This window comes from Coenobita brevimanus, chromosome 88 (genome assembly GCF_032717465.1).
Source record: "Coenobita brevimanus isolate Jiangsu-jjx chromosome 88, ASM3271746v2, whole genome shotgun sequence".
Classification (NCBI taxonomy): Eukaryota; Metazoa; Arthropoda; class Malacostraca; order Decapoda; family Coenobitidae; genus Coenobita; species Coenobita brevimanus.
Genome location: NC_137041.1, coordinates 1,839,032 through 1,850,116, shown reverse-complemented (window position 1 = coordinate 1,850,116; position 11,085 = coordinate 1,839,032). Strand labels below are relative to the sequence as shown.

The 11,085-nt window shown below is 40.1% G+C and overlaps 1 protein-coding gene across 9 annotated transcripts in view; it reads right to left on the bottom strand.

The window, feature by feature from the left end:
• Nucleotides 1–3,916: 3,916 nt before the first annotated feature.
• LOC145411128 (heterogeneous nuclear ribonucleoprotein L-like) overlaps nt 3,917–11,085 on the bottom strand; it is a 535,656-nt gene continuing 528,487 nt past the window's right edge. For 8 of the 9 annotated variants that reach the window (XM_080281178.1, XM_080281172.1, XM_080281175.1 and 5 more), the window contains one exon: nt 3,917–9,186. In XM_080281178.1, the coding sequence (XP_080137304.1) occupies nt 9,098–9,186 (89 nt within the window). In that variant the 3' untranslated portion in view covers nt 3,917–9,097. The remainder of the gene's footprint in view (nt 9,187–11,085) is intronic. The other variant, XM_080281173.1, reaches the window with a different exon arrangement.

The window sequence follows — 11,085 nt, the reverse complement described above, 5'->3', positions numbered from 1 at the left end:
GAATAACCATGGAGACATGACACATCCCCGTTTCCATCCTACCTTCAGATGGAGAATTCACTCGGTTTACAATCCACACACACTGCAGCCATTGTGCCCTCATACACATTCTTCATGGCATTCCACAGCTTCTTATTGACTCCGTATATTCTTAATATTTTCCACATTCCTTTTTTATCCACTGTCATATGCTTTCTCTAAATCCATGAAGAAGGCTGCATACAACTTCTTTTCCCTCTGTTGAAAGTTTTCCACAAAAGACCTTCAGATAAATATTTGATTTACACAGCCTTTTCCCTTCCTAAAACCTCCCTGTTCTTCTCCAACTAATCCCTCTGTTATTTCCTTAACTCTCCCATTATCCTACCATATACTTTTCCTATTAAACCAAGAAAAATGCCCACTACTAAGCAGAATAAAATTGTCTGCTGGTTGCAAAACTAAAATACCAAATACATCATCATAATACAGTGGTTAATGTGTCATGCAGAAACAAATTGGCAAAGAATGGGTGGTAGGGGGACTACTTTGCCATGATGGTACAGGCAGTCTTTTTTCATAATTCAAGGAAGTTCTCCAGCATATTACAGTATCCTTGTAATTCAGGGATGTTGTTAAGAACATAGTCTCTATGTAATTCAAGGATGTGTTCCACGGTATTACAATTTTCTCATACCATTGTTGTTGTCACAGGGTCATTGGAACATAAACCCATTAAATGCAGGCTGTAGTTGCCCTTCTGCAGTCCATCAAGCTGCTCTCTATAGGTAGAAAGTTGAGGGTCATTTGTATATCCAGGGAACCAGCTGCATAGTTTGTTGGTGCTGCCATGTGAAGGCGTCCCCACCAGCGCCTCCATACCATTGGTTTTGAAAATTAAGAGAAACTGGTAAATTAACTTCATAGGTTGCAGTGGAACTTAAAAAGGCACTCTCTTTGTAATATAATGTGGACCTAATGATAAAAAATAAATAGATAAAAAAAGTCAGTGTACAGTATAACAAGGACCTGTTAGTACGTATAGCGCTGCAAATTGAGAGAAACTGGTAAAAGAAAAAATAGTAGTACTGGAGCTTTAACAGGCCCCCCCCCCCCCGGCCTCATCTGGACTATGAACCCAGGGGTGTAGGCTGAACTTGCTCTTTTCATGTAGTCCACCATCCTGCTCTAAGGGACAGGGAGGGAGCTGAGGAATATTTGTTTAACTGGACAGTGGATCCATGCAGTTCATCGGTGCCACCACATGGACACATCCAGCACTTAATGTGTGATGTCCTTTTAGTTTTCTTGTTATTCTCACCAAAATAATTTACTTAATGTAGGAAAAGCCTCTTGTATTGAAAGGAGTGTATTAGTTTTATATATCCAATTTAAAGTCTTTTAAACTGAAAATTCTCTGAATGTAGTAAGAATAAACTATAAAGGATGTCACCTAGTTTTAGAATGGGAGGACTCATTCTCCCCACCCCCATCTTTCTTAACCCTATTCTTTATTGTTTTATTTTCCTCTCCAGCACAAAAGACAATTTTGTTAATTTAGGGAGAATAATTTTCAGTAGGGGTTAGAAACAAGTCTTCATTATCACCACACCATTGCAGCATGGTTTTCCCCCCAAACCAGGTAAAATCACATGATAGTAACAAGAGTAAAACACATTATGTCATAGAAAGTAAGACAAGCAGCATTCATCAATATCCCACAAAACAAATACTGCATGAATGGTTTTCCATGGCATTCAGGTGGTAGAACATATTCCATTCATTTAGAAAGGCTTTGTACATCCTGGCACATCAGCCTCCGTGCTACGGGTTCCTATTCCATCCCATCCCTTAACCGAGGTCGTGTTGTAGGATGTTATATTAAATCGCTGTAGGTCTGCGTCTTGACGCTCTGACCACTACATTCACACATTTCTTTCCACCAAACCTTCATCCTCCTTTCTCCACACCCAAACCACCTCATTTCTTATGCACGACATTATACTTCTAAGGGGTAAAAAAGTTATCAGCTCCCTTGACTGCAGTGAGTTTCTGTGAGCAGGATAAAATCAGGTGGGATACATTGCAGAGTTCTTGGCCATAATGCAAATCGTGTTAACAAATTTAGCTACCTTTTAGTGGCCTAGGTGTTGGGAAAAGCAAAGTCATCCCTCATTAATCAGAAAATACACAAAACTTGTTGTTGCTTAACTCCGACCTGTAGACCACAGGCAAGCAACCAATTCTGTGGGGCTGTCCTACAAGTACAGTACAGTATACATACACTCTGTAGGGAACCGGTACCCCCATGTGGTAGACAGCACCTCGTCAAGGTCGGACTAACTTCCTTCCTATGGTGGTGGTGTAGTTTGGCTCCTGGTGAATGCCACAGTGCCACCATGTGAAGTCTCCTCGTTGGCTGGGTACATACGTGTAGTCATAATGTTAGGGATGTCTTCCAAAATACTTTTTTCCTTACAAGTGGTACTGTACTGTAAATCTGGGGGAAAATGGAAAATCTGCTGTTAGTATCTTAATAGAAGTTTTACAAGGCAATTTCTTTGTAATTTACTGTGGAGTAAATAAAAAGGTTACTCATAACAAAGACTTGCTGTAGGCAATATGCAGTAAAGGTGTTAAATGCTGACTGTAAATACTGACTGACCATCCCTTCTAAGAGTTTATCCCCAGAAATGTCATAATATTTATCTGATTTTTTTTTATTTGTTGAGTACCATAATCTAAGTACTTTTCATTTTTCTTTCAGGAACAGCATGCTGTAATGGTTCAGAAGAGCTTACCTTCACTACAACTGCACTTCGTCACTGGCAGGTTAGTTGTCTGCACTGGTGTGTTGTCATAAACCCCTTCACTCTGGTTACATCTTTTTATTATCCTTGTTACCTGCAGATTATTTTAGTCACCTTAGGGAGAGAAATCACACTGTAAATGGTTGAAGGAAGATTGTGTTTAAGTTTCACTAAAGATGGTATCTCCCACAGTTGACAAAAATCATCTAGAGGTAGGAAAAAAATAATGAATTGAAGGGGTTAACCAGATTTTTGTCAGCATAGTAACTTAAACATTGGCGCCTTGTATGTCTCTGATTAAACTATGCAGCATACATTTATCTCCAAAAGCTTATGTTAAGCTTGTGATATCCATACAGTACATAATAGTCTTAACAATAAAGGATTTGAGTGCCTGTGTATAGGTGAAGTATTTGTCATTAAAAACATTCTGACCACTATTACAGCAGAAAATGTTACTGTAAATCAATGGATTATTGTACTCGTGAGCAGAACTCCATACTGTACATATCCTTGTGTGCTGGCCATTGTCTTGAATAGTTTCACACACTCCCCCCTTCCCATGGCTCTGCTTATTTAAATATACAGTATATCATGCAAGTGACTGCACCCATACTGTACATGTTGGCCTTCTCAGCATTTTTCAGTCTTCACATGATTACTTGTTTGTAGAATTCAACTCTAGCAATTCGTTACAAATATTCCAGTTTGTAGAGACATCTTGTTTAAAATTAATTTATAGCACTTGAAAGCATCAAATGCTTACACAGCAAAGAAATTTTAAAGAAATGAATAACTTTTAAAAGATATGAAACTTAACCCCCTCAGTTTAGTGATGTATTTTATATTTGGCTACCTCCAGAGGATTATATTTGACTTGGGAGACTTTTCAAACCAGAAGGGTTAGATTTTAAAATCATCTAGAGGTAGCAAAAATAAAATAAGTACATCATCATATGAGGGAGTTGCTGTTACAGTTCTGTTTAATAACCAATAATTTTAGCAACATAAAACTCAGTATTCATATTTTTCAGATAGAATTAACCTGAATTATTATCAGCGACTCTTTTTCCACACTACATGAGGACACCACATGAAAATCAAAGTCTCTGTAATCTCTTTTATACTAAAGTATTATTCATTTTATTCCTTAAAATTCTTACAAACAACATATGGATTAAGGGAAAATTATAATATCATGTTTGTTATGCATTTTAAAATAACTCGGCAATCCTGGAACAAGGGATGGTGTGGGTGTGAGGGCTGTGCTGGCCGGACCAGGAGCCACACTGATATGGCCACCGAGCACAGCTGATCCAGAGGCCACGCCACAACCAGCAACAAGTGGGCCGCACCAAAACACAACTCCATTTCACTAGCACTGAATTACAATTCCCCTCACAAAGCCTTTATCTTGCTGTACACCACCAGTCTCACACAGTGGGACCAATTTCATGCTACCACTAGGCTGTGGCTTCAAGTAACTGCCCTGTAATGGTGCAGAGCACCATCTTGTTGCTGCCGCCCTCGGACGGAACATCAAACAGCCGCTGGAGGCGCTGTGCTGCATGGCAGCGACTCAGCACAGTCCCAGTGGTACTGGCTCACTGGCACAGTATACCTTAGTGCTATGATATGCATCAAGTGATTCACTCTAATGGGACGATTTCAAGAAGAGTAATAAACATTCTCTACATAAGCACATTTTTGCAACGACATTTCAACGACTTATCATCAGAGATAAAACCATTTAAACAGCCTAGTTGTCCAGGTGGGTGCACCAGGGAGGGCCGGTGAACCTGAGCAACAGGTCAGTATTGCTTGTGAGCGGGCGTCGGGCCGGGTGGGGCAGGACATCCTCCCTGGCCTGCACGTGGGGACATTACACCAAGGTGGACGTCACTACACACGGGTTACGTCGCACTCACGCGGCCTCAGACACAACCACGCTTGGCACGGAGGAGTGAGGGGCACACCCCCACCCCACAACTCTGCTAACACCAGCAGCAGCAAACACCAGCCACCATCAAGAGCAGCATCAGGAACCCCGACTCCTGCCCTTACTGGTAGCATGCCCACTACTGCTGTACCCTGAGGCCGACTTTGATACCACCACCACCAGTGGGCAAAGGTTCCCAAAAGCGAGCCTACTGTTATGCAAATATTTACAGATTAGTCTGCTGCAAGTTATGATTAATACAGGATGTGTGGTAAAGATATATATATCGAATCCCACTTGCTATGGAGTGACCACCAGCAGTCTGGGAGCTGCCACACTGGCTGTGACGGGTGGTGGGATGTGCGCCCCTCGGGAAAATCTACATATTTGGCAGGCTTGCTTTACCTTAGTACAATCGTGCTTTGTACCAAGTTGGCTTTGAACTTGAATTAATCAAAGAAATACCTCATGAAGCTAGTACTTCAGCAAACAAAACAAAAAAGGAAATTAGGAAAAGCTTGTTATTTTTCATTTCTGTATGTGGTGTGTTATAAGCAATTATGTCACCCTTGACCTCTCTGTCTTCCAGAATTGCATGTAGTATGACTGTTTAGCAGTATATTTTGTTTTTGTTTAGTATTTTCATGTGGTGTAACTTGTACTGTTGAGCCTATACAAGTTAAAGTAATATATTTTTATACTGTAATCTCTTGGCATGATCAGATGGATTCTGTATTTTGGGTGAATATTATCATGTGTTTGAAGAAAGTATACTCTGGGTGCACATCTTCAGCCAAACTGTTAATAAATAATTTTACTGAACAATATACAGTAATATTGGTCTTCCGATTGTCTTGAGCACCTCCGGGGTCCCCTCCCTCCCAAGCTCACCTGTCGACACTCAGTGGAAGAATTTAAATACTGGTAAATACTTGAGTGTCTCCTTCCCACCCCCCATTCAGTAAGTTTTCCAAGTGTTCATACCAAAAATAGATTATTTAATTTTGGTCAATAAATTCTTGTGGATAACTTCTCACCTGCTGTGCAGGACTCACTAAAGAATACTTACCAGACAATACTGCCAGGCCTACTATGGTAGACATTTAATAAAGCATAACTAGCTTGAAACAAGACCAGCACCATATCCCCCCACTAAGTGAGGTTGGTGTGACTTAAGCAATGATGCTGCACTTCAGCGAGACATTATGTAATAAATAACAGGCCCCAACCACACCAGAAGGAAATATATTTTTCAAGGTAAGTTTTTGAGTGCCATGCAGTGTTTACGGCTATCATTTTTGATATACTGGGTATGAATTTGAGGAAGAAGCAGGTAATTACTATTTATTGAAGCCTACCATAGGAAAATAAGCTATCAAAAATTGTTTACTGAGGAAATACAGAAAATTTAAAGTATCCCTAAGTCATAAATACTGACAATCAACTTTAATTGAAAGATGTTTTCTTTCTAGTAAAATCACTACTATTATTGTCCTAAATGGGAAAACAATATTCAGCTACTAGAGCTTTGTATTTAAACCCCCTTCTCCACAAGGAATAGCTTAGTCCAATGCAAGTAAACTGGACTTATCCTTAATGGAGCACAAACAATTTCTTTAACAAAGATTGAGTTGAGCGCCACTACATTTTTCATATATGGGTTTGCCAATTTCAGTAAACATTACATTTCAGCCCAGACAAACAGTTCTTGATACTAGTCATAATTATAGTTATTTACATGGGAACTCATAGGTGCTGGAATTAGATTTTCATGTTCCTTTATAAGGAGACAGTTTGCCATGTAAATGTAAAGTAGAAAATTCATGTTAAAATTTTCAAGGTAAACACTGCATGACAAGATAAACACTGCATTATATAGTACATTTCCAAGGGATTTTGCAAGAAACTACTGAGGTCTAGAATTGAGTGGGGTGTCTCTTAATGCCACACCATATTACTTGGGTTGGGCTGCCTGGGGACCCGGGAATGTCATGACCAGCACCAACACTGACATTGGCCAAAGACGTGAGACATATAAAGAAAAAGTCCACAAGTGGCGCTCACTTGTGAAAGTACAGTGAATACTGAAACTTGCTTCAGGTATCCACTGTTTTATCAAGAATGCAAGCTGCTACTAAATATTATATACAACTAATAAAAATATTTTTGGTGTTCTCTACATAAAAAAAGAACCCTGCCTTGAATGATACAAGTATCATCATGATGGTTGATGAGCAGAGTTTCTACATGCTGTAGCCCAAAGTGTTTGGCTATGTAGTTTATTGTAGTCTACAGTAGTTTCTCTGGCTGCTGGTGGAGGGTGTGTGAGTGAAAGCCAAGTCTGTAGATGGGAAGTTCAAGAAAAGTTGTGTGTATGTCATGTTTTCTGCTTGCAGTGAAGGACATGTTCAGTATTTATAACATTTGCCATCATTAAAGCCCTAAATTAAGTACCTTGGGTTGCTGACTAGGGATTATACCATAAAGAATTTATCAAAAAAATTAGTCAATATCTAAGTAATTACCCGTTGGCATTAATCTGCACTGAACACCTTAAATCTTTGCTTGAACTTCTTGTCTGCATGTTTTCAATTTGGTCACTCAAACTTTATTGAATTACTGTTAGAGGCAAAACAAATAGTGTGGCACAAACCAGGAGTATGATCCAAGGACAGACAGAGCTTTTGTCATGTCCCGCTGCAATCATCACTAGGAGCCAACTAGCTCAAGATTTCAACTAAGTATAACGACACCATTTTACCATCTACTTAAAAATAAGATAAAATAAACTAAAAAAGAAAGAAGTGAAAAAAGCATTAAAATGCTATTCTAAAACACTTATTGCCCTGACAGTGGGGCAGTGTTACAAGCAGACTCTGTAATTATATCAAGTGCTTGTTAACATTATCTGCCCTGTTGCCAAGGCTTTCCAATTTACACCTACATTTACCAACAATGTATCCTTGTTGCCACTAACATTGCCTCCTACTAACTTACATGGGTCATCATCAGTGTAAGACTACTCTCAAAAGGTCAGCCATCAATAAACCATTGAAGCAGATTCTAACAAGCACGTCAATCCATTCAGAACAGATAGGACCGGCCTTTATGTCAACCAGGGATATGAATGGCTGACCTCTTGATTATTTATTGCAACAAAGACCAGTTACCTAGATAGCTACATCATGATAGTAACACACACGTCCATAATATCAGGTAAGATCCATGTTATAAGTTAACTGGTGACCTATACTTAACATACCACCAAGTGGATCAGTGTCCATCAAAGATTACAGTGAACTGATAAGTATAATAAGAGTAACTTCTTTATTATTGTGCCTAATCATGGAATACATTTTAGAACATAACACACTATTGTTGAACAATATTGTACATTCCACTGAATGAGCATACAGGATACACTGGGTAAACTTCAGTAGGTGCATGTTTCCTTGTGCTACCTGTTTACCTGTAATACAAGATACATGAACAACATAATTTACATATTACTGTTTTTTTAGGAATAGAAGATTTATCCATCGTTTACTGATGCAATGTATGTGTATGAAGTGTAACCCACACTGAAGCATAGCCAGTTTATCCTGCTCAAGTAATACGATTCAGAATAATGATTAACGGTGATATAAAGAGAGCGTAGGACGGACAGTGGGAACTGCCCAAGCTTCCAACTCAGGGAGGGTTATTACTGCACTTAGCCTATGTATGACAACTGTTGGACGCCTCAGGAAACTGACAATAACAGCATTTGCACTTGCAGCATTATTCTGGGACGAAACACTTATGCAAAACATAAATTAAGTTTCTGTACTCATCACTGAAATGATATTGATACAAAACTCAAAACTGAAGAAATGCACAACACAAAATGTCTCCGATTAATATATAATTTCTTTATCTTCAGAAAGGGAGGATGTGAAAATGAAATGGGGGGGGAAAAAAATGGTTCCTGAGAAGTCCAGCAAGAAGATAAACCCCCTGGCGCCGGGCCACTAGTGAGGGTCAGCTCAGCGTCCCAACAACCATCTCGTGACCACTACGCTGCCAGACCTTCTGCTGGCCCCACCATCCTGAAGAGTAGTACCAACTGCTTAACACATTATGACAGAAGCAAAGCAGTTGGTAGTAGTCTTCAGGTGTTGCATGGTATCCTTCAGTGATTGAATACAACTACCAATATTTACTCACAATACAGTGTGGGCAAGTATACAGGTAGGTACATACAATTCCATATTCCCTGGCTCACTATCAACAACCGTGGTGTAGCATGCAGAAACTAATGCAGCACAGGAGGTGAGTGACCCAAGTACAGTGGATCCTCACTGCTGCTGCCTTGGTCCTGTCTTATGCCTCACTCGGCCATCTTGTTAGGGATGTGTCTTGAAGATGAGAAACACAGCTTCATAATGAAGGGGAACTTGCTGTCTGTTGACAAGGAAACTAAATTCAGTAAATAACCCTGAACAATATGAACTGCTAAAGAAGGCTATAAAAGGGAAGGGGCAATACAAATTTTCATACCCAACATAATGAGTGACCACATACACTCGACAAGAGTTCCAACTGGTCCATCTGGTCACAGGATATGATTAACTTGGCAACAGCGTGTATGTTTGTGTTCGTATGTACAGTTGGAGAAATTTCTGTGTGGGACACTGTGTAGATGGCAGCAGCAGCAACAGACAGAAATTATCTGGTAATAGTGCTGAAAGGTGAAGCAGAGGGAGGGAGTTGTGGATGGTGAGTGATGGGGGAGAGGAGGAGGAGCGGTGGTGGTGGTGTGTTAGGGAAAGTTTAAGTAGCCATTAATAGTGTCGACAAACTCTGCATAGATAATCATTCCAATACGATTTTTCTATTAATAATAAAAGGTAGTGGCAACAAGCTGCTAATGATGGTTCAGTACTCGAGGGATAATACCTAAGCAAACAGATATTGCCAATACGTAACCTTATCCTTCACCTCCGTCATTCTGTCCCCTTATCGAAGAGCTTTCTATTGTTGACTGAGAATTTACAAATATGCAGAATTATTTCAGCTGCTTCTCATGCAAGTTGCTTAACCCCTTAACCGCGGGGCGTCACTTTTGTGACGCTTGGCTACAATGGATCATACCGCGGGGCGTCACTTTTGTGATTCTGTGTTATTTTGAATTATCCCGGGCTCTCAAGTGGTGGCTTGTATCATCTATCAGTACTGCCAATGTCCAACACTAGTCAGCACTCCAAATCTCACCTGTAATCCCATCCATTGTTGACATTTTAGCTATTTTACCCCCTTTGTGACTCCCCTCCCTACCTGCCCGCCATTACCCTCTCCTCTCACCTCCCACGCCGCGCTGCGCTACGGAAATTTCCCCCTTCTTTTTCCACAGATTTCATTCATTGAAATAAGCCCTATGCCCTATATTTTTACCAAATAATATATACCAAAAAAAAAAACAGGTAAGTGATAGTGTTATACTCCAGAAATTGGCTAATTATCACCTGACAACACCTCACGTGCATTCATTCGCTACATTACCACGGTAATTTCCCCTTTGATTTATGCCTTGTAATCGATGTCTGTAATAAAAATATACATCAGAAAGGAAGGGAGAATCCTAATTGACATTTACATTCACCTGGAACAATCTATTTCTTTATTTATTGCCGAGATTTTCTACCTATTAAAAATTAGCCTGTAAGTTAGCAGCAGTAAGCCTAAAGTGTCATTGTCAACCCTTCCCTTCTCAGATTTACCCCCTTCGTGACTCCCCTCCCTACCTGCCCTCCATTACCCTCTCCTCTCACCTCCCATGCCGCGCTGCGCTACGGAAATTTCCCCCTTCTTTTTCCACAGATTTCATCCATTGAAATAAGCCCTATGCCCTATATTTTTACCCAATAATATATACCAAAAAAAAAAACCCAGGTAAGTGATAGTGTTATACTCCAGAAATTGGCTAATTATCACCTGACAACACCTCACGTGCATTCATTCGCTACATTACCACGGTAATTTCCCCTTTGATTTATGCCTTGTAATCGATGTCTGTAATAAAAATATATATCAGAAGGGAAGGGAGATTCCTAATTGACATTTACATTCTCCTGGAACTACCTATTTCTTTATTTATTGCCGAGATTTTCTACCTATAAAAAATTAGCCTGTAAGTTAGCAGCAGTCAGCCTAAAGTGTCATTGTCAACCCTTCCCTTCTCAGATAAGCCGCGGCATTTAGTTCCTTGTCCTCCACTGTAGAGACAACATGTCGCACTCGCGCCCCGCCATTCCTGCCGCTTCTGCGCCCATTGCAAAGGGCCCCGTGACCTCTACGCCAAAGAAAAGTGTTGAGGCA